General features: G+C 55.4%; 8 protein-coding genes across 8 annotated transcripts; 6 read left to right on the plus strand and 2 right to left on the minus strand.

Annotated features, from left to right (window-relative positions):
• Positions 1 to 2,718: 2,718 nt before the first annotated feature.
• W97_03969 (uncharacterized protein) lies at positions 2,719 to 5,622 on the plus strand (the record flags this gene model as incomplete). Its single annotated transcript, XM_007781863.1, has 8 exons — positions 2,719 to 2,887; positions 2,939 to 3,145; positions 3,204 to 3,286; positions 3,342 to 3,521; positions 3,577 to 3,669; positions 3,721 to 3,877; positions 3,934 to 4,178; positions 4,237 to 5,622. The coding sequence occupies 8 exons, from the start codon at positions 2,719 to 2,721 to the stop codon at positions 5,620 to 5,622; spliced, it is 2,520 nt and encodes an 839-aa protein (XP_007780053.1).
• Positions 5,623 to 6,869: 1,247 nt separating this feature from the next.
• On the minus strand, positions 6,870 to 7,512 carry W97_03970 (uncharacterized protein; the record flags this gene model as incomplete). The annotated part of the gene is made up of 2 exons (XM_007781864.1): positions 6,870 to 7,392; positions 7,442 to 7,512. 2 exons carry the CDS (start codon positions 7,510 to 7,512, stop codon positions 6,870 to 6,872), a joined length of 594 nt encoding a protein of 197 aa, XP_007780054.1.
• A 161-nt stretch (positions 7,513 to 7,673) lies between these two features.
• Positions 7,674 to 8,774, plus strand: W97_03971 (uncharacterized protein; the record flags this gene model as incomplete). Its single annotated transcript, XM_007781865.1, has 3 exons — positions 7,674 to 7,853; positions 8,183 to 8,627; positions 8,728 to 8,774. The coding sequence occupies 3 exons, from the start codon at positions 7,674 to 7,676 to the stop codon at positions 8,772 to 8,774; spliced, it is 672 nt and encodes a 223-aa protein (XP_007780055.1).
• Positions 8,775 to 9,777: 1,003 nt separating this feature from the next.
• W97_03972 (uncharacterized protein) lies at positions 9,778 to 12,126 on the plus strand (the record flags this gene model as incomplete). The annotated part of the gene is made up of 1 exon (XM_007781866.1): positions 9,778 to 12,126. The coding sequence occupies one exon, from the start codon at positions 9,778 to 9,780 to the stop codon at positions 12,124 to 12,126; it is 2,349 nt and encodes a 782-aa protein (XP_007780056.1).
• A 3,568-nt stretch (positions 12,127 to 15,694) lies between these two features.
• W97_03973 (uncharacterized protein) lies at positions 15,695 to 16,649 on the plus strand (the record flags this gene model as incomplete). The annotated part of the gene is made up of 2 exons (XM_007781867.1): positions 15,695 to 16,186; positions 16,239 to 16,649. 2 exons carry the CDS (start codon positions 15,695 to 15,697, stop codon positions 16,647 to 16,649), a joined length of 903 nt encoding a protein of 300 aa, XP_007780057.1.
• Positions 16,650 to 17,130: 481 nt separating this feature from the next.
• Positions 17,131 to 18,071, plus strand: W97_03974 (urease accessory protein; the record flags this gene model as incomplete). Its single annotated transcript, XM_007781868.1, has 2 exons — positions 17,131 to 17,312; positions 17,471 to 18,071. 2 exons carry the CDS (start codon positions 17,131 to 17,133, stop codon positions 18,069 to 18,071), a joined length of 783 nt encoding a protein of 260 aa, XP_007780058.1.
• Positions 18,072 to 18,490: 419 nt separating this feature from the next.
• Positions 18,491 to 19,602, minus strand: W97_03975 (uncharacterized protein; the record flags this gene model as incomplete). The annotated part of the gene is made up of 2 exons (XM_007781869.1): positions 18,491 to 19,075; positions 19,126 to 19,602. The coding sequence occupies 2 exons, from the start codon at positions 19,600 to 19,602 to the stop codon at positions 18,491 to 18,493; spliced, it is 1,062 nt and encodes a 353-aa protein (XP_007780059.1).
• Positions 19,603 to 20,024: 422 nt separating this feature from the next.
• On the plus strand, positions 20,025 to 21,902 carry W97_03976 (anthranilate synthase component I; the record flags this gene model as incomplete). Its single annotated transcript, XM_007781870.1, has 6 exons — positions 20,025 to 20,036; positions 20,086 to 20,228; positions 20,282 to 20,361; positions 20,414 to 21,619; positions 21,675 to 21,692; positions 21,742 to 21,902. 6 exons carry the CDS (start codon positions 20,025 to 20,027, stop codon positions 21,900 to 21,902), a joined length of 1,620 nt encoding a protein of 539 aa, XP_007780060.1.
• Between the last annotated feature and the right edge of the window lie 244 nt (positions 21,903 to 22,146).

A 22,146-nucleotide genomic window follows, 5' to 3' on the forward strand; every position in this document is an offset into this window, starting at 1 on the left:
TACTCATGCACTGTTCTTGTTCGCTACATTACTCGTAATGCTCCCAGAGCCCCATCGGAATGTGCTATTAGGGAGTGCTGTGTCGGCAGGAGCCATCGTGAATCCGACACATGGTGAGATCAAGTCTCAAGGTATCATGATTCGCAGACGCCTTCAGGCGCCTAATCAGTCAACCAAAGAGCCACAGAACAGACGTGTCCTCATAAGTAAGGAACACAGTCCCCACATGAACTAGCTTAGAGCCATGCGTTGCAACCAGAGTTGAGAGAGTGTCAAGAAAAAGAACCTCTACCGGTGTATTTTACCGGCTCACCAGGGATAGCGTGCCCGCACACCTAGCCTGCTTGCCAAGGCGCAAGAATTTGCTTGCTTCGTGCGCCACGCTTTGTGATTCATCATCACAGATTGCAGTCCTACGTGTACGAGATACAAACGAGATGCAGGAATAGTGTTTCCATGCGAGTAGTCGACCAAGGACGATGCGTTGAACGTACGCGTGTAGACGGATGGTACTCGAGTAGTTGATACGATAATGAAGCGAGCAGTGCGTGGAGAGACTGTGCCACCAGAGTCATTACTTTTCATTGTTTGACAGTCGCCTCGGTCCATGGACGATGCTCTGAACCCCGCAGCACGTCAAACTAAACTCCCACGAGGCTGGGTTTCCGGTAGGCATCTGAGGAAGCCTTGGGTGAGGCAGTGGATACGGTGAGGTGGAGGTGGAGGTGGGTCGCTTCCATAAACCTTATCTGCACTGTCAGGGGCAGGCGCCACCTAACCAAACGATCTTACCGGCCCAAAAATCGAAAACGATACTCCGCATGTGCTCTCATTTATTGATCGAAAGGGAGACCTTTTACGAGACTCCACAAAGGCTGGTCCCTGGGGTGTTGATGGGGGCCTGTTTTGATGACTTTCGTCGTCGCAGCGTGAACAGATCTGACAGCGGCATGCGCGTCATTTCCGGATGACCCCAGCAGCCACTCAGCCGGCGGTCGGGCTTACCCGCCTTGAAAGGGAGGGTGGTTTCATCTGGCGCAGGCAGGCCGAAGCAATCGCCGAGAAAAGGGGCGCTCCTAGCGTAGCGCGCCGCACCTTGTCGGGATAAACCCGGCAGGCGCTGCGTTCGGCGCAGAAAGGGACGCAAACACTTGCCCAGGTGGGCGGCGGAGGAGGTACATGGAAGGCCGATGGGCTGCGTGGCCATGCCGAGATGCGATCCGGCCTGTCGCAATGTGTCGCACGGGGGGGATTTCCAGCCGATGCGCGGCAGGCGGCGGTTTTGTATCACGGGTTGCTGCAGAGGGAGAGCGCCAGACGGGTGTTGCGGAGACGGATGCAAGCACAGCGCCAAGTGGCCCATCATTGCTGCAGATCGTATCCACAAGGCCTCGACGCCACAATCTGCAGCCCACATGCTCGCTTTGCAGGGCCAACGTTGTCTTCAGCTTCACGCCCTGCACGCTTGTCCGGGCAGAATCCGCCAGCCCGCAGTGGACCTGCTGTTTGATTAAGCGGATGAAGCTGAAGAAGCTGAAGCAGCTGGAAGGAGCATCCGATTGATGGTGAAGCCGTTTTGGTGTATCCTTCACGGTGTTTGGGTATGTCGCTATCGCAGCTGCCTCCAGCCGCAACGGTGAGCTTAGCTTCAGGACCAGGCTGTCCCGCGATATGGTCTCCCGAAGGCGCCACTCATAATAAGCTGATCCTTTTACTGCAATACTCTACCTACACCACAGATATCATAGGCTCAGGTAGCTGTCAAGTTGCGCTTCAGCAACGGCTGGCGGACGCCCTTTTGATGACTTCGCAAGGCCACACCGAGCGGCAGAACGGGCAAGTCTCAGGGCGCGGTCGGAGCATTGTGTCATGGCTCAGTTCCGCGCAAGCTGGGGGGCTTTCCTGGTGGTGTGTCGCTTCTCGAACAACGTTGGCGTTGGCGTTCACGGACGGAATGAGCTAGGCTTGGGCCAGCCACGGCAAGGCCTGGGGGAAAATCTGGGCGAGCCTGGCGGGGAGACGTAATACAAGTCGCTGGATACGGCTGGCTCCTCTTGTGCCAGATGTGGGCGGCTAGGGAGATGGCTGAGGCTAATACCGGAGCAACCCTGCTGTCGAAACGGTGTGAATGGATGCTGGCGTCCTGCGCGCAGGCGTTTGGGTCCGTGCCGGGTGTCGATGGCGCTGATCACTGTCCCACCCCCGTCCCACAATTTCGACCAGTGGAAAATGCATCCACGCTCCCATAACCCTAACCCTCGCAGCTGGGCGTTGGCAAAGTGTCGTGTCGCTCGTCGCCCATCGTCGCCCAGCCTGCTCGCCCGAGTCTTTCCTCTCCTCTCTGCGTGCCCGCCCTTCGCCTGCCCTACCGCCTACCGGCTATCTGGTTCTTACTCTGTCGCATCCACGGCTCGATCAGCTGCTCCACTAACAGCTACCACGCCTTGATTGAACCCCAAACAGCAGTATCGCTGGCTCGGGGTGCTGCTGTCGCTCTGCCAGACTACATAAGCCAGTCCCAGCCAGGGAGCGACGACTGTATGTTCACTTGCGCTTTCTCAGCCCTCCCGGTGGGCAAGTATTCGCATGCAGCTCGTCGCTGACTGTATATGCTCCATCGCAACAGCTACTTAGGCGCAATCGTCCTACTCGACGCGATCCGTGTCTTGAACTCAGTGCATCCCGCACAGAAATATCACAGCATCAAGGCCGTCCGACATGGCCGCAGCATACCCTCAGCAGCCGTCTCCAAGAGCCGGAATGATCGGTCACCACGGTGCCAATCCAGGCCATCTGCAGCCTAACGGCCATGCGCAGCTGCCGCCTCAGCCGAAAAACAGCTCGCAGCGATTGACGGAGGTCAACGAAGGCACATGGCTCCAAATTGGTCCGTCCTACCAAGTTAGCGCTATCTTCAAAGCTCTCCTCTAATAGCCAGTAGGTGCGTTGGAAGAGTTGATGGGTCAATCGGACAGCGCCATCCATTCATACGAGCACGCCCTCCGTCACAATGCATGGTCCGTCCCAGCAATGACAGCTATCTCAAGCATCCTGCGCAGCAAAGACCAGTTTCCTGCTGCGGTCGACTATCTGCGACAGATCCTCAAAGTGGAAAACAACAACGGCGAAGTCTGGGGTAGCCTTGGTATGTGACCGACCAAACCACGTGTATCGTAGCAAAGCTGACCGATGATTCCATCCAGGCCACTGCTATCTGATGATGGATGAGCTACAGCAAGCGTACTCCGCGTATCAGCAAGCACTCTATCACTTAGTCGATCCAAAAGTATGCTCATCTCAATCCGTCTCAGACCGCTATGTATTCTTACCGATCATGCTAGGAGCCAAAACTGTGGTATGGTATCGGCATACTCTACGACCGTTATGGCTCGCTTGAACACGCCGAAGAAGCGTTTTCGCAGGTCATGCAAATGGAACCCCATTTTGAAAAGGCAAACGAGATCTACTTCCGCCTTGGGATAATCTACAAGCAACAGCAAAAGTTCCGAGAGAGTTTGGAGGTGCGACGAAGCCAATGACTGCTAACTTGATTGTGATCGACTGACTCCCCACCAGTGTTTCAAATATATTGTCACAGATCCTCCTCGGCCACTGACTGAAGAGGACATCTGGTTCCAGATTGGTCATGTTCATGAGCAGCAGAAAGACGTAAGTCCAGTAATCCCGCCATGGTGGACATGCTCACTGACGTTGCTTCAGTACAACTCGGCGAAGGCTGCTTACAAGCGCGTCCTTGAGCGCGATCCGAAGCATGCCAAAGTGCTGCAGCAACTTGGATGGTTGCACCATCAACAGAGCACTGCCTATGAGAGCCAGGAACAGGCGATCGAGTACCTCGAGCAATCCGTCAATTCCGGTTTGTTCCTCCCTCCTGCTTCATAACCACGCTGTCAAGTCTGATAGATTCAACAGATCAAACTGATGCGCAGAGCTGGTATCTGCTCGGTCGCTGTTACATGTCACAGCACAAGTACCCGAAGGCATACGAGGCCTATCAACAGGCGGTGTACCGCGACGGAAGGAACCCAACCTTTTGGTGCTCCATTGGAGTGCTCTACTACCAGATCAATCAATATCGCGATGCGCTTGACGCGTACTCCCGCGCAATTCGTCTCAATCCCAACATCTCGGAGGTCTGGTACGACCTCGGAACCTTGGTAAGTTTGCTGTTTCGTCTCGATGACACGGCCACAGCAAGAAGCTAATACGATGAAGTACGAATCTTGCAACAACCAGACTGCCGACGCACTAGATGCATACCAGCGTGCTGCTGAGCTTGATCCTGCGAATGTGCATATCAAGGCACGCCTGCAGCTTCTGCAGAGTGGGCAGCCATCAGCTGGATTGCCGAACCAGAATAGCCAGCCTCTTCCACAAGACGTCCACCCACAGATGTATCAGCCCAGCGGCATCAATGGACCCCCAGGCCCGCAGTGGCCTGGTGCACCACCCCCCGCTCAGCCTCCGCAGGGCCCTCCGCCCTCAGCTATGGGCGGTCGTGGCAACGATTGGAGCGGACATCGTTTGGCGGAAATTCAACAGCCACAGATACCGCAACAGCAAATCAGTCATCCCTATGACCAGCGGGATGTGCAGAGGCCACCCGTGAACCAGATGCCTCCGCGACCCGCCAGTCCGAGAAGAGAACCACTGAGGCCATACCAGGAACCGCCACGTCAGGAGCCTCCCATACGCAGAGGACTCACTCCTTCGCCCAAGACTCATCATGCGGCCCCTGTCTTGTATCAGGGTCTTCAAGGTTTGCAACAGCCACCACCACCACAAGCTCAATTGCCTCCGCACCAACAGCCGCCGCAGAACAGGATCACAAACCCTAACTACGGCCCACATTCAGCAAGTGTTCCTCCACCATCCAGCGGTCTCGGCGGCCCCCCGCCAGGCTCCATGCCGCCCTATGGAAGAATGACCAGCCCGCCACCAGAGGTGCGCCCGATCGTAGAAAACCAGGTCCAGTCTCCCGGCGCTGCTTATCCTCGTCAGCAATACCAGCACCTACCCAATCAGGCTGGGCCAGGAGGCATTGCCAATGGCGCACCTCCACCGGCTTCAGCGCTGGCTGCCGCCGAAGCCGCTGCGCGTGAGCGCGAGAGTACCAGAACACCTGCCGTCCCCAAGCGAGCTTGGGAGGACGACAACATGGGCCAAAAGCCTGCAGACGAGAAACGCCCGCGCCTCGAGGATCACCACCACCGTCGGCCCTCCCCGCCGCCAGGCCCGGAGAGGATCGCCACACCAGCTAGGCGTAGTCCTCACAACACCGAACCGCGTCGCCTTGACGAACCTCCTCGGCTGAATGACGGTTATCACCCATCGGAAGCCGCTCATCACCCGCCGTCACTCCCTTCGATACACCACACCCAGTCTCAGCAGCCGCAGAACAGGCAGATCTCTGAGGCTCCGAAAGAGGAACGCAGGGAGCCGCATGAGCCAGCGGTTCGCAAGATGGATGTTGATGAAGACTACGATGATAGCGGTGAAGATGAGAAACGCAACGGTATGATCAGGTCTGGGAGGAACAGCCCACGCGGCTCGGCGAACGGTATGCACCATGGCGCGAGCTCTGTTGATCAGAAGCCTTAGGTACCACGATCGACCCAATCCTGGCCCTTGCCTGTTAGAGTCGCCACGGTCCGCATCAAGGCGAAGTCACAACTTGTGTCTTTGATTGCTCTCAAAAGCTTATTCAATTTCAGTTCCTGTGCCTTTCTGGTTACTGGTTACTGGTTACAACTTGACTAAAGTTGGTCAGATTAGGTGGTGGAGCTGATGGCTGGCTGTTCACCTTAACGGTAAACGGAGCGGTGTTTGTGATGATGATAGCATGAGAGCCATGAGGCTTGCACTACGAGATATCCCTGGGCGATCGGAGAAGATGGCGTTTTATCTGGCATGTTCAAGCAGTTGCTTTACGGCGAATTGATTGTATTTAGATCGAATCTCTTTGCCCTGTTTGCTTTGCTTAAGTTTTACCGAAAATTACCTCTGACAATACATTTATCGTTGTTTCAAGCCAGCTTGTGAGAGTCACAACAACTGAGCGGCCGATTAGAATCTGATACCTGCGCTTGTCAACCTACTCAATGCTCTAAAAATTTAATTTGGTTTACCCGGACCAAGCAACAACCACTTCGGACAATCCAAATTAGTACATAGCTGTCGCTACCTTCACTGTTCATCGGATGGCTGACGCTCAGCCAGTTAGAATCGAATCTTCAGTTTACGTTGATAAGACCATAGCAATACAGCTACGCCCTGTCCCTTCTAGACCGATTGCTTTACCGCTGATTTCCGTATAGACCTGGATATGGACTCCTTGCTTCTTCAAGAACGAGATTCTTCCCGACAGGTTCGCTACCAATTACTTTGCACAGTGTTACGGTGCGAGGATCGAGAGATGTAGCAACCCTCTCGTACCGACAGCGCCTTCTGTCGCACCCGCATCCGCCGCACCTGATACTCAGACTTACACCATCTCCTCGTTTCGTAAAAAAACAATCCGTGTCGCCTCAACTCTCCTTTTTGAGCACCACACGAGTCCTTGCCAGTCTTCACTTAGCGAGGGATTCCTCGTCTGGCCCCAAACTTCATCAGTATCGGGCTTCTGGCGAGTATCACGGCTGGCCGCTACAGCTAGAATCACTTACCTGACCGCAAGCCATACATGTATCGATACTCGAGACAGCCCTACACCTGCCTTTCCTCCCTTCCGCCGTAATCAGCTATACCAATTCCTCAAACTACCGCCCGAAGCCGACGCTCCTTAAATCCTGAAGCCAAAAACCGCAGATTCTTACGTCAGCCCCTCCGTCTTCACCTCGCCCCCATCCTCACACCCGCACCCGTCCTTTCCAACCCTGTTCCTCCTCTACCCTTCCCCCCCAGACCCTCCCCACGCAGGCCACAAACTCCCTCACCCCCTCCCCCTCCCTCTCCTCCGCCATGGCCTCGCTCAGCAGCCTCAACGCGTACCTATCCCCCGTCTCCTGCGTCCATGGCCTTACAGGCCTGTTTCTGTACCGGCCCCGAAACCCGCGCTGTCCGCCCCTGCCGTACCGCGTTGGTGCGGAGTTGTCGCGCGGCGGAGGCTCGAGGGTTGCGGTGTAGATTTTGCGGAGCTGAGACCGGAGAGTCGGGCGCTGGGTCAGGAGGCGTTGGAAGGTGGGGTCGGTGGGGAGGGCGGTGATTGGGAGGGGAGCGGTGGGGAGAGGAGCGTTGGTGGGTGGGTTGCTGGCTGTGGGGTCGGGCGCTGATATACCGGGTAAGGATGGAGCAGTCGAGGGAGATGGCGAGGTCCTGGGTTGGTCGGCTTCGTGCGTTGTCTTGTGGGACTTATAGCAGGTGAAGGAGCAGCTGTGGAAGGTTAGCTGAGCCATAGAGCTATGGAGGGGGTGGAGAGTACTATTGGAGCTCGCAGGAGGGGCATTTGTACTTTGGGGGCTCTTGGCTGCAGACGCCGCAGAGGGCGCTCATGGCGGCGGCTGGTGGGTTGAGAGGCACAGGGAAGGAATTGGTGGTGGTCCTATATTTGAAGTTTTGTAAGCTTCAGAGCAGTACTCTGCGATCCTGCGACGGGTTCCCCAATACGGCTAGATCCACCGAGAGGACGCCGCAACTCTCACACTCTCACCATCATGGACCTCTCTGAAGGCAATATCTCAGTCTTGTCTCAATTATCGGGAAGAATCCCATGGCTTTCCTACGTCCTCTCGCTCGTAAAGCCTTTAATGCTGAACCCTGGATATGCACCTCCTGCGCTCGAGCAAGCCGTGCGCCGCTCCGTCGACCAACCCGCAGGCCTCCGCCATGTAGAGGTATACAGACCTCGAGCAAAGTCCGACAGAGTGCCCAGCCCACCCTGGAGCAGATCCAAGGTCGATATAGTAATAGGAACCAAAACACACTGTATGACAGCTCCAACTATCAAGGGTTAGAATATGCTGAATTGACACGGCCTTCCCAGATACTACACCCTCAGCATAATCCTCGGCACCGTCGCTCTCTCCTACGGCTCCGTTCCTATGTACAAAATGGTATCTAGTCCCTTGCTTGTTCCGGCAGGGCCGAAGTCCTTTCGGGTCTTCCCAGCTGGTATTTTCAACCACTCCTTGAATGCATTGCTGATCACAACACCCGCAACCAGATCTGCCAAACTACAGGCTGGGGTGGCCAACCCATCAACGTCCACACCGCCAATCAATCGTCTGATCCCGCATCACGCCTCATACCAGTCACGGACTCCCGCCGCCTCCGCATAACCTTTAACGGCTCTGTCTCCGACGTACTCCCGTGGAAGTTCACCCCTCAACAGCGCGAAGTCCGGGTACTGCCCGGCGAAACCGCGCTAGCGTTCTACACAGCCACGAACAAAAGCGACGAAGACATAATAGGCGTCGCAACGTACAGCGTGAGCCCGGGACAGGTGGCGCCCTACTTCAGCAAGATACAGTGTTTCTGTTTCGAGGAGCAGAGACTGAACAAGGGCGAGACGGTCGATATGCCGGTCTTCTTCTACATTGATCCGGAGTTTGTAAATGATATTAACATGAAGGGCATTGATACGATAACGCTTTCATACACCTTTTTCAGTAAGTTGAACCAGTAATTGTAGGACTGCGTCATTGTATATGGGTGTCTTGGATGCCCAATTATGCAGCTACAGAACTCGTTACTGACCGTGCTGTGTAGAAGCGAGGTACGACAAAAATGGTCACCTTACGCCTGTACCTGGTTAGAGGGGCGTTGCAAGACTTCGGAGGCGAACCGCGTAATGACTCTGCGATACTCGATGCCTCCATGAAGGCGCACACTGCCCACAGCAGTGACAGAATGGATCGGAACTGAATCCGCCTCAGTGATTTCTGACATCCATAGGTCCCGTGTTGGAAGCTGTAGAAAGCTCACATGGCGATCTTGCTCCGATCTAGCTGTTTCGGTTGCGGATGTTTCAACATAGTATTCTCGAGCGGAGCGTGTGCTTCGAAAATTGAATCGCTTAGCCTTATTCGGCTAGGAGGAGGAGGTTAAGAACCGTGATGTGCGCTGCTATAGCAGCTGGTAGCTCCCGCGGCGTGCTGCCGGAAAGGGAATGCCTGACTGTCGGCGATGTGAGGAGAGGCGCTGTCACCGTAGGAAGGGTAACAGAAAGAGCTCTGTTAGCACTACCACGAATATACAAGTAGTATCACGTCAAGTACCCAAGCCCGTAACGGAGTAGTCGAGAGCCGTACTGTCCCATCTCTACAGGCGATCGAATACATGAAATGTAGTCTATTGGATGATTAATCTGATTAACCGAGCCGCTGGTAGATAACACTTCATAGAAAAGGTGGCGCGTCCGCAAAGCATGGTTGATCCAAGGAAGTCTTGACTGATGAAAGCCGGAAGGGCAGATTTTCCGTCCCTGCGCTCCAGCTGGTGGTGGCTGTAACTCCGCAACATGCACCTCGCCGCAGTGTGTGGGGGAGGAGCAGGCAAACGCACAAACTGACTCATAAGTGCCATCAAGCCGCTTTCATTGCCTTCTGTGGGGTCCTTTCACATTTTGAGGCGTCGGTTAGCGACAGCCTGTGGCCTATGGCCTGCACAGTTCTCAGCCGTTTGCACGTCTACTATTGCTGCCTGATTCCACATACTATCCAGTATAAGACTTTGCTCCTTCCTCTTCATGCTCTGAACATTACCCACATTGCAACCGAAACCCATCATTGATTACAAACACATCAGATCAACATAAACATGGCCACCGACGTATCAAGGCAGCGCTTCCTCATCAAGGACTTACTAACACACAACGTCACGCTCTACCCTGCCAGGGCCAAGGTCGTCCGTAACGTCCCAGACGTTGTCCTTCAGCCTGGATCAAACGAGATTGAGATCTATGGCCTCACCCCTACAGCCGACGAGCATTCCGTGCAGATCGAGGGCCAAGGTGCAGCCGCGACTATCACTGATATGACAGTCGACCTGGTCGCCAACACTGACATCTTTGAGGAAGTGTATCCACCAGATTCTGGTGATGAAAGCAGTGAATCAGAAGAGGAGGAAGATAGCGAGAACGAGATTGATGCCGTAAAGGCTATTTCGGACGAGCTGAAAACGCTCCGTGCCAAATCGATGCACGCTGTTGAGCTCCAGCGAACTGCTAACCGGCGCCTCCTGGCTCTGGACAGCTACATCAACACGGTGAATGCTTCAAAGAACAATTCCGAAGACGTGACGAAGATCCTCAAGCAGTACCAGGATGAGCGGATGGAGACGTTCACCTCTCACTCAAAGGCCACTGAGGAGCTTGCAGACCTCAACAGGCAGGTAGCCCGGAAGGAGAAGGAGAAGTGGAAGGCGGGCAAGGACGAACGCAGCCGCAAGGAGAAGCTTGAAAAAGAGAAGGAGAAAGAACGAGTCAAAAAAGAGCGTCAGAAGGCGGAGCGCCGAAAAGAAGCTCAGCGTGTCAAGGAAGAGCGCATGAAGTTCTGGCCAAAGAAAGTCTATCGCGTCGTGCTGCACCTAGAGACGCCGCTGGACACTCCCGGGTCTTCACGCAGAGGCTCTATTGACTCGGTCACACTTGCTCAAGGGCAATCCCCTTCGCTGCCGAAAGAGCAGCCGGAGCAGGGTGGAAATGCGCCAGCTGAAACAAGACTATCGCTTTCTCTCTCATATGTCACGTCCGAAGCATCGTGGAGGCCCCGGTACGATCTCAGTATCTCCTCTTTGAAGAAAACTGCAAAAATCTCTTACCGTGCCGAGTTCACCAATGGCACCTCCGAGACCTGGAAAGATGCGAAAGTATCACTGTCGACCTCGCAAACCTCTTACACTGGTCTCGATGACACCGTCCCATACATGGATGCCTGGCGTGTCAGACTCGACAAAGACTCTGGACACAGCTCTTCAGACGGGGCCATGAGCTATCAGGAACTCCACAAGCCTCGCGTCGGCAACTCCGCGCCCTCGCGCGTCAACCGTTACGAACTTTTCGGCGTCGACCGGACTTACATACCGGATGCTAGTAAGAAGCAAACTAGATGCGGAAGATGCGGCGGAGATCACCGCAATGCTAGCTGCCCTTACGGGACGGAAACCATGTTCCCGTCTGTTCCAGCCCAGGCTTCTTTACCATTTGGCAGCAACGATCCTGCAGACGTGTACGCTCCGAGGATTTCCGCTTCCGCCCAACAGCAACAGCTCATGTCAACGCGGAGCTTGCAAGAGGCCTCTTCACGACCGAACCCCAGAGGCAGCGGCGGCGGCGGCGGCGGCGCAATGAGACATCGCCGTGTACTAACAGACGAAGAGTACGAAGAAGCCTGCGAAGGGGCCGACGACGACAACCTCTTCGCCAACGAGGAGGAGCCCCGCCTCAGCTACGAAGAGTCCACCTGGGAAGAAGAAGGCCTAACCGCCTCCTACGACGTCCCAGGCCTTCGCACCCTCCCGCCCTCTTCCCTGACCCGCCGCCATAAAATCGCTTCCCTGACCGCCTCAAACATCCACATGTCTTACATCTGCGTGCCCAAGCTCCGCTGCGCCGCCTTCCTGCGCGCCAAAGTGCGGAACCCGTCTTCCAGCATCACCTTGCTGAAGGGCTCGGCAGGCGTCACGCTCGACGAGTCTTTCCTAGGCAACATGACGCTTCCCCGCGTCTCCCCCGGCCAGGCGTTCGACCTCCCGCTCGGCGTCGACCCGGCGATCCACGTCGCATATCCCAAGCCGAACGTACGACGCAGCACTCAGGGCTTCATCAACAAGGAGAGCGCGCAGGCGTTTAGCCGCGCCGTCTGGCTGACCAATACGCGGCAGGCGCCCGTGGAGCTGCTCGTGTTGGACCAGGTGCCTGTGTCGCAGGATGAGAGGCTGAAGATTGGGCTGGTGCAGCCGAAGGGGTTGGGTGCGGTGGGGGATGCGGTCAGGGCGGGCCAGCCGGCGCAGGAGGGCAAGAACGGCAAGTGGGGAAAGGCGGTGGCGACGTTGAAGAAGAATGGGGAAGTCGCGTGGAATGTTACGCTGGAGAAGGGGCAAGCGTGTTTGTTGGGGTTGGAGTATGAGGCGAGGCTGCCGAGTACGGAGAAGATTGTCTCGACGTGAGAGGGGGGTAAGGGGTAGGGTTTCGGAGGATATCTGGGAGGCTCACTTGGACTGGCCACAGGCGTTGGGATATGGCCATACTACTTTGGGAAGATCACATTCTGTCGAGAGGTTCGGGAACATGCTTACCAGGTGTTGGTACAGCTTCGTCAATCATGTACTCTGCTGGCAAGCAGCCCGTTCCGTAGCAATCTGAACGTTCCAGATCGAAATGTGTGACGTAAGCTACGATTGAGCTGCACTGGCAACTATATTCTCGAAAATAACAAAATTAGAATCAGTGATGGAACAGATGTACATTTCGACAAGCAAGCCGATTGAAAATGGAGAAAGGTGCCGAACTTAGCGCCGAACATGTTGTATCTGTAGTGAGAGAAGCTGCGGCGTCTTGCAGCAGCGATGCAAAAAATGAAAAAAAGTGGAAAAGAAACGGTCCGAGCAAAAGTCGAACCAGAACCTAACTGCCTTTTCACGGTTACGGGTGGATGGCTTGCCTGTAACCGCATACCCTTTTGGGGTAGCAGGTAGCAAGTGCCTGTGTCCCGCATTCGCATGAGCCAACGTAGCAAATCTGGGATAGAAGCAAGATCCAGCTACTCATTCCATATAGTTACATTGCCGAAACGCCTTCACTTGACAAGAGTAGGAACTTTTCACGCATCGATTCACCGGGAAGAAATAGAATACCAACCTCGTTTCAATGATTCATCTCCAACATCAAATAAACGTATGAACACAAGATGAGACAAGACTGAAGTGGAGTTGCAATGGTTCCGCTGCGGTTATGTTTACCTATAAGCAAGTCCCTCTAACAACACACGAGCACAGCAGCCCGAGATTCGTGCCGTAAACCTTAAGAAGAGCGGCCTCCCCTAGCCCAAGGAACACATGGAAACTCAGCAATCAGCCCCAGCGCCGGTCGAAGAGCGGACGGAAGTATTCCTCCTGCCGTAAATGCCACCTATTTCCATAGAAGTTGCGTCGGAACTCCTGATGCTTTCCCCACACCTCTCTGTACTCCGCCCAGTCTGCTTCACTCCAGGATTCATAGGTATACAAATTCTGGTTGTCCGAACTCGAAGCGCTAGGCCGTGGAGACTCGGATGGGAGCACGGAGCTGTGGTCGGTATCAGGCGCTGTACAGTCGGACTGGCCGGCTAACAGTGCTCCGGTCTCGGTTCTGCCGTTCGAGCTGCTGGTGGTCTGTCCGGCGCGCTCGGTTGGATTGGCACTATGTGGCTCTGGGTTCGTGATGGTCTGTAACCAAACAGGCTGCAGCTGGGCGACGGTACCGTCCAGCCGAGGACTCGTTCGAGAACCGCTGCTATTGTCGGCAGCGGCGCCGCAAGTATTGTCGCTGGTTCGGTCTTCCCCTAGAACTTCTTCGTAGCGCACTTGCTCGGGCAGATGCAGCTCTGCTACTTCGAAGCTCGCGAAATCCAGGTTGCTGTTTATGTCCAGAGGAAGCATCCCTACGACTGAGAGTGTAAGGCGGCGAAAGGCCAAAGGCAGTGGTCTGAGCTGGATCCAGCGTGGCCAACGCGCTGCTCCTTGCTGGATTTTAGGAGTACCCGGGCTGCAATGCCAAACTTTCAGGGCGCGGTGGTATTGGAAAAGACTGGAAGCCATGGCTGACGAATTAACGTACGGCATCTTGGGCTCGTCACGTATGAGAGTAGATTGAGATGACGAATAGCAAGATCAATGTACGGGGAAGACCGTTGTACTTAAATATGGTTGAATCAGCTCCGCAATGGTGTGGCGCCGGACCGCTAGCTCTACCGAAGGGGCGGCTACGCCTCCACTGGTTGCCTCGAGCTGCTGAACCGTGGTATCATCAGTCTTGGCGAGGTGTTGAGCGTTCCTGGGTCGTGTCACGTGCAAATTACCATAACATCCGGGTGACAAACCTCGCTGGACTCGAAGGGTTACAAACTGGTACGGCACCGTGTTGACGGCCGGTTGGAGGCTTTATCGTCACGTACAATAATAGAGCCAGGTTAGGAGCCTAGGAGTAGGGCAGCGTATACAGCCTTACAATCGTGTTCAAGCTATCAACAGAGAAGAAACCGTAAGATCAAAGGATTTTCAAAGACACGGTGAAGATGATGAATCTTGGTGATTTCCGGGTCTGGCGATTTCTGCCATCCTCGTGCACAATCACGAGACTCCGTGCCCTCTCCCCATAACTTTTCTCCGAGACACGTGGACTGCTTACGATTTCGTGGTCCTGTGGCTTCTTCTGGTCGTTAGTCGATGGCGCGGCATCATACTTCCCCTCCATAGAGAAGATACAGATACGTGCAAAGACGACGGTGTTCGGTCAGGATGGCAGTTTAATATACCCAGCGACGACGACGCTTCTCTTCAGTGTCTGAATTTGAGAAGCCAATAGGAAGCTAACGTTGCGCGGACGGCGCTAGCTGTGAAGAGCATTCCATCGGCTTTGAAGAAGCATGATTGGGCTTACTCCGAAATATGGAGATGGAAAGCATGACTCCACTTGGTGAAAGACAGTTGTTGCGGACCTACGATTGCCAAGAAGCAAACCTACCGCGACAAGCGGAGCGGTATGTTCTGGCTGTAGCCTCTAGCCCAGCACCATGTAACCTCAGAGCTCGATAGTGATAGTATTGGCATCTCTTCGCATGAGTAGGCCGAGGTTTGTAGTGGAGTCGTTGGTCTCGAAAATCTACTCAAAGGGGCCGCCGAGCGTTCATCGGCGCGCATCTCCCAAGGCGGGTCTGTTTCATGCGGAGTGTTCCGCGATGATATGACAGTGACCGCAGGATGAATTGTCCTCGTGCGAGACAGCGTCAAGCGTGTCTGACGATGTTCCGACGCACCGTACCCAAGAAGCCGCAGAGGATCACAGAGTTCGGGTTGATGATGATGTCCTTACGAGCGTCCCGATCCGCTGTCCGTCACGACAAGACGAACGACAAGTCTCGAAATGCCTGGTATCGGGAGCGGGCAGCGGGAGCGGAACGGATGGATTGAGAGCGGATTCTGATTTGCGCGGCGGCCGTTGAGCCAAGAAGCAGCAGCCAGGCAGCCTCTCGGCAGTCGTCTGTGATGATGTCCTTGGCGCAGTCGCACGCCGGCAATCGCAATCACGATCACGATCACGATCACGCCGCAACGGAGCAGCCAAGGGGGGCACTCGACTCAAAGGAAACCCACGCACCGCGCCCCGTCGCATCTCTCGCGGCTTGTCCGCTTGTCCGCTTGTCCTCTTGTCCTCTTGTCCTCTGCAGCAGAACCGCAACGCTGTCGCCATGGATTGGCCGGCCAAGGCACTCCAAACCCGCCAAGTCACTTGGCGCCTGCTTTCTGCGTCCTCCAAGCAAAGCCCAAGACAGCATCACGGTCATGTAGGCAGTGCCTCTGCCTCTCGCAGGCAAAGGCCCCTTCCTTTAAACTCCATCATGTTGCAGCCTCCCTCTCTGTTCCATTTCATCGTCCCTCTCACCGCCAACCCAGCTGATACCAGGAACTGAACACTGAACACGACGTATCTCCCTTCAATGCGATTAGCGTCATGGCCCGTCACCCGCAGCCTCCTCCCATGGCCCATGTACCGGACTATCACCACCAGAGCAACCCCTTCCGAAGCACATGTACGGTAGCCAGCAGCTCACGAGCGAGCTTCCCGAACGCAGGGGTGTACGGCAGCCCCAGACCGTCCATCCCGCATTCCTCGCACGAGACGGCCTCCTCTGCGGGGCACGATAGACTCCCAAGTGCATATCCTCCTTCGCCGGAGACAGCTTACGCGCCGGACAACTTCCCTGTATATGCTGGACGTCCTGATAAGGGAGCTCCATCGCAATACACTTCGGCTAACCATGACGGTAACCTCGGCCCACGCCTCCAGCCAAAGCAACAGGGCAACCCGACGAGAGATCCGGAGAAAGAGGCCGGAGCATCTTCAGCCGATATGTTCTTGCGACAAGGCATGCCGCCTGCGGGACGCTCCAGCAGCTCAAGCCTCACGTACGGACAAGACGACGATGAAGACGAGGGCGACATCCTGGAAGACAAGGCCCTGACGGTACTCGTATGTGGAGGCAAACCTTCGGTCCCTGTAGCCCGTACTTACTTACCTGCAGCTCCACCTCTGCGGCTTTTCCTGCCTCCTCTCCACCGCCATCGTGTTTTGGACACTCCTCTCAGTCATCCTCGCCCTCCTACTCCAACCGGCCCGCCTCTGCAGCTTTCGCCCAAGCTTCCGCGACCAGCTAGTCAGATTCCTCGATCCAGCAATGAAGATGCAGCTCCGTTGCATATACTCCGCACCCGAATCGACTTCCTATAGCGTACCTCTGCTTCTCATTATCAACATCTTTTCTCCGCTCGTGTCCGCTGCACTGGCCATAGCAGCATGGGTAGCCGCTACCTTCTGGTTCTTCTCCGCCATGTTAGGGGATCCGGCCGGAAAGGACGGCCATAATGACGGCAAAGCGGCCGTCCTCGGCATCCGGAGGTGGTGGGAGCAGTGGCTCTTGAGGGCGTTACGGTGACGAAGTCGAGGAGCTACGGCAGCCGAACACCAGAAGAAACACCAGTCTTTTACAGCGAGCATGGGAGGCGTTCTCAGTTGGCTAGGAGCCTAGGTCAGGTAACAGGATGAGCATCACGGAGCACATGATCGGGCGTTTAGGATTCTCTCCACATACCCAGGGTGATTGCTTCAACTAGCATATCGTGTGAGAATTGGCAGATATATACATAGACACATTGTGCAATGTAACGAGCGGCTCAACGCCAATCACCGCATCTCAGTTCTGCTCTCCACTTGTATCCCTGTGAAGCCAGAGGCTAGACCCTGACACCCTGATAGCCCAAATATACCCCACCATGCCCCGCCCCGCCCTCAGCAACCTCCCTCCCTCTTCTCTCCAAGCCTGCGTAGACCGACCCACGGTTGACCGGTACTGACACTCTTCTGTACACAAACAGTCCTCTGTATACAACGCCTCTCCTCCACCCCCAATTGCAACAATGGCTTCAGAACAGCCCCACTCCCACTCCCACGACGGTCCCTCCCACTCTCACGGCGACAGCGCCGACCACGGCCACAGCCACGAGATCCTCGACGGGCCGGGCTCGTATCTCGGGCGCGAGATGCCCATCATAGAAGGCCGCGACTGGAGAGAGCGCGCCTTTACCGTCGGCATTGGTGGGTATGTCCTCTCATCCTCCCCCCCTCCTTCCTCCTTCCTCCTTCCCCCTTCCCCCTTCCCCCTTCTCCCCCCTTCCCCAGTCCCGGCCTACCCCACCGGCAAAGGCAAGCAAACTTGGGGAGTTATCGTCTACAGGAACAGTAACAGTAGGCATACAGTCCCGTCGGGTCCGGCAAAACGGCGCTAATGCTGGCGCTCTGCCTGGCGCTGCGCGACTCTTACGCCATCGCGGCGGTGACGAACGACATCTTCACGCGCGAAGACGCCGAGTTCCTGACGCGGCACTCCGCGCTGCCGAGCCAACGCATCCGCGCCATCGAGACGGGCGGCTGCCCGCACGCCGCCGTGCGCGAGGACATCAGCGCCAACCTGGCCGCGCTAGAAGATCTGCACCGCCAGTTCGCCACCGAGATATTGCTCATCGAGTCCGGCGGCGACAACCTGGCGGCGAACTACAGCCGCGAGCTGGCCGACTTCATCATCTATGTGATCGATGTTGCGGGCGGGGATAAGATCCCGCGCAAGGGCGGGCCGGGCATCACGCAGAGTGATCTGCTCGTCGTCAATAAGACGGACCTTGCTGAGATTGTCGGCGCCGATTTGGCCGTCATGGAGAGGGATGCCAGGAAGATGAGGGACGGGGGCCCGACCATCTTCGCGCAGGTCAAGAATGGGGTGGGCGTGGAGCATATTGTGGGGTTGATACTGAGCGCGTGGAGGGGGAGCGGGGCGGCGGAGGTGAGTAGGGGGAAGGCGTAGAGAGGAGAGAAGGTGAGGGGCTGGTTAGAGAGGTGGATGGAATCGCATGAGAGCACGAGTATTGACATGAGATTTTGGACTGGTGTGTGGAATACTCTGTTCCATTGTAACTATGCGGCGGGCTTGATGTGCCGCCGAGGGGGTACTCTTGAGCGTTGAACCTTCGCTCGGTAAGACTCTGCCTGCTGAAGCCAGCAATGCCATACACCGCAATCCAGCCATGGCCCAGACAAGTGCCAAAATAGATAGCGGACCAATCATACTTCCATCTGTCCTCAATCCCAGGATATCGTTGAAACAGCAAGTCGTGATTTTTGTGACCTTGTATGACTGCTGCACATTCGCCATGCCACAACACCGAGTCCACCTGGAACAGTCCCCAAACAAGATCCTTCGAAAGGCGTACAGAGTCCGAACGTCTAGTCGAAGTACATGCCAGCAAGCTCTGCCGCGCTGTCGCAAAACTCTTGCCATGGCGTCTTAGCAGGCTTCCTACACTCAGGACAGTCGCAGTCGTCATCCCCTAACTCCTCCTCAGTGCCGTTTCCAACGATGCACGGATGGGCCGAAACATCTTCCATGGGTGTAGCGAGGTCCTCATGAGTGACGGAGTCTGCATCAGGTGGTGCTGGTGACAGTGAGCGGTTCGGAGACAGTGCTGAATCGGTGCGTGCATCCCTCTCGGAATCGTCGCTGTGGTCAATTGACTTCTCAGGAAGGCCCGTTTGCTTCCCGTAGTACTTTTCGCGCCGGGTGAGAAGATGCTTGTAAGCGTCTTTGTAGTCACCCTTCCAACGTTCGAAATCGTCGAGGAGACCCTTGTCCGGAAACTGATCCGTGTACGGTGCAACTTTGATTTCGAGTGCCTGGAACTCTAGCTTAACATACAGAAGCTCGGAGTGATCGAAGGAGAGGTCAGCGCGGAGGCTTTCGTTCTCTGAGCGTAGCTTCAGCAGCTTAGCGACGGCGTCTTCGAGGCGGGAGAGCAGCAGATCGTTGGTTTTCTGGCTGGAATTAGACAAGTATGCACACGCTCAGGTAGGAGTGGACTTACGCATTGTTCTTCATAGCGAAGGCGCAGCTCCGACGCAAGCTCCTGCATGCGCCCCAGCTGATACTGACTCTGCAACACGACAGCGTCGTTATCCGAAGCGCGCGTCGTCGTATCTTTCGTTCCGCTGGTGTCCCCTTCTTCATCCGTGTCTGCGCTCAAGCTGTCGATATCATCGTCGTTCATGAAGAGCCCCGAGTCTACAAGATCTGCCGGCTGCCGGCTTTGCGAGTCAGGCGCCGCGAGGGTGTCGTCTATGGCATTGAGCGCTGAGGTGACAGAGGAGAGCGTTTGCGCATTGGGCTCGTTGCGCAGCAATTGGACGCCGATGCTTTCCAATCGATGAAGCAGGTACTTTTGGTCTGGCGACGAGGTTGAGACTGGATCAGGCGAAAAAGAGCCGTCGGTGAAGTAGTCGGAGTGGGGTGAGCCGAAAGGCACTCCCAGCGAGCGCGGCGGTGGTGTTTGCGGTGGTAGCATTGCGGTCGTGTGTCAGCTTGGCTGGATAGCTTCGATGATGTGAGATGTAGATGTTGTAGGGACAAGAGAGGTTGCGCGCACGCAATTTTAATCTCGTGCGAGGTCGAAGAGGAGAAAGCGAAGTGGCAGTCGGTAGAAAAGCCATTGTGGAACTAGACTCGAAGGCGATCACAGAAGGCTGGCCTTGTTTTCACTTCAGTTTGGGGGGGCTGAAGTGAGCTATCCCCACATCACATGACCTGCCCCTCGGACACCGGAATTGCGGAACAACCTGCGACCGACATGCTGGAAGCTCGCCGCGCTTGGGATATACCTTATTCTGGTCCGATTGTAAGATATTCACATTGGCCTATACGCGATCGTGTACAGAGCCTAGAAGTTGGAATACTTGGAGTAACGACCCGGTATCTCTATAAATCGCAATGGCTTCGAGAGTGAGTCTTTTGAACTTGAATGGCCAGCCTTTACTAACCACACCGTTAGCTAGGAGTCCAACCACCATTGGAGACTGTACGAGAGGTTCTCTCTTCAGCTGTCAACGCGCCAAACCCTCCAAACCTCGTCCCTCTCTATGCCTCAATTTCAGCCGAATTCCTCACGCCGTCTTCGATATACCTGAAGGTCAAGTCAGTGAGTCATCACAAGCGATCTGGAAGACCATATGCTGATGGAAGATTAGGTCAAAGAGTAAACTCTCATTCTTATTCGAGAGCGCTGCGACTACGGAGACGATAGCGCGGTATAGCTTTGTAGGCTCCAGTCAGTCGACATTCGCCCCCTCTAGCTGGCATCGGCTTATCCATGCTTCTAGATCCCCGGAAAGTACTGAAAACCGGTCCTAGCCATGGCCCTGAATGTGATCCTTTGCCGCTGCTGCACAGGGAGCTGGCCAAAAGTCGAGTAGCTACGATACCTGGTCTCAACCTACCTCCCTTGACGGGAGGTGCTATCGGATACGTGGGATACGACTGCGTCAGATATTTCGAGCCGAGAACCAAGAGGGAGATGAAAGACGTGCTCAAAGTCCCGGAGAGCTTCTTCATGCTTTTTGATACCATTGTCGCTGTCGATCACTTCACCCAACAAGTCAAGGTCATCACATATCTGAAGGTCCCTGATAGTCTAGAAGATCTAGGTCGCGCGTACGAAGAGGCGACTACTGTCCTGCAGCGAATGGTCAACGTCGTGAAGAGCGAAGATATCCCAATGCCGGAGCAGCCTCCAATACAGGCGAACCAGGAATACACGTCGAATATAGGCCAATCAGGGTACGAAGGGCATGTCAAGCGCCTCAAGGAACACATAGGGAAGGGCGATATCATCCAATGTGTGCCCAGTCAGCGCTTCTCGAGGCCTACATCGCTACATCCTTTCAACATTTATCGGCATCTACGAACTGTCAACCCGTCGCCGTATCTATTCTATGTCGACTGCGACGAGTTCCAGATCATTGGGGCCAGTCCAGAGTTGCTGGTCAAGTCAGAACTGGGCCGGATCATCACACATCCCATCGCAGGGACCATCATGCGAGGGAAGACATCGGAGGAGGACTCGATACTGGCAGACGAGCTCCGCAGCAGTCTGAAAGACAGAGCCGAGCACGTGATGCTGGTGGACCTTGCGCGAAACGACGTCAATAGAGTCTGCGACCCGTTGTCCACTCGAGTGGACAAGTTGATGGTTGTGCAAAAGTTCTCTCACGTCCAGCACCTGGTGTCCGAAGTGTCCGGTGTGCTGCGAGAAGGGAAGACTCGCTTTGACGCCTTCAGGTCAATCTTTCCCGCGGGAACTGTCAGCGGCGCGCCCAAAGTCCGCGCAATGGAGCTAATCGCGGAGCTTGAACGCGAAAAGCGAGGCGTGTACGCAGGCGCGGTAGGCTATTTCGGATACGACAGTGTTGACTCGAGTGGGAGAGTACTTGAGGGCGCGATGGACACGTGCATTGCGCTTCGCACTATTCTCTTCAAGGAAGGCGTGGCGTATCTGCAAGCTGGAGGCGGAATTGTCTTCGACTCAGGTAAGGAGAACATCCTGCTTTGCAAGCCATGCTGATTGTAACGTTTGCATCATAGATCCCTACGATGAATACGGTAAAGTAGACCGCCTTGTCTGTCGCGTTCCATACTAACCCCAGCGCAGTCGAGACTCTGAACAAGCTAAAAGGGAGCTTGACCTCAATTGATAGGGCGGAGGAGAAGCACCTGCATGACCAGGGCGATCAGGTCGCGGTGGCTGACGGACCAGTGGCTGGGGGTGATCGAGGTCATAAAAAGGCGCATATCGACTTTGCGGCTGGATAGGAGGCTGTCGCGCGAAAACGATTCCACACGTTCTGCAATTGAATTGACTGCTGGGTGATTGCAATGTCACGTTTGTGCCCCCAGCGCATCCAAGTGTTTGTTCTCGTGAAGCTTCTGCCAGTTCTTGTCGAGCGCACAGCGGATCGCTTGTGTTCCGACAACCACAACTGCTCAAAGAACGGCGCGGAAGATTGCATGCAGGCTAACCGGTCAAGCCACGCGATAGCGACGTATCAAACAAGCG

The sequence above is a fragment of the Coniosporium apollinis genome, assembly GCF_000281105.1.
Source record: "Coniosporium apollinis CBS 100218 chromosome Unknown supercont1.17, whole genome shotgun sequence".
Lineage (NCBI taxonomy): Eukaryota > Fungi > Ascomycota > Dothideomycetes > Coniosporium > Coniosporium apollinis.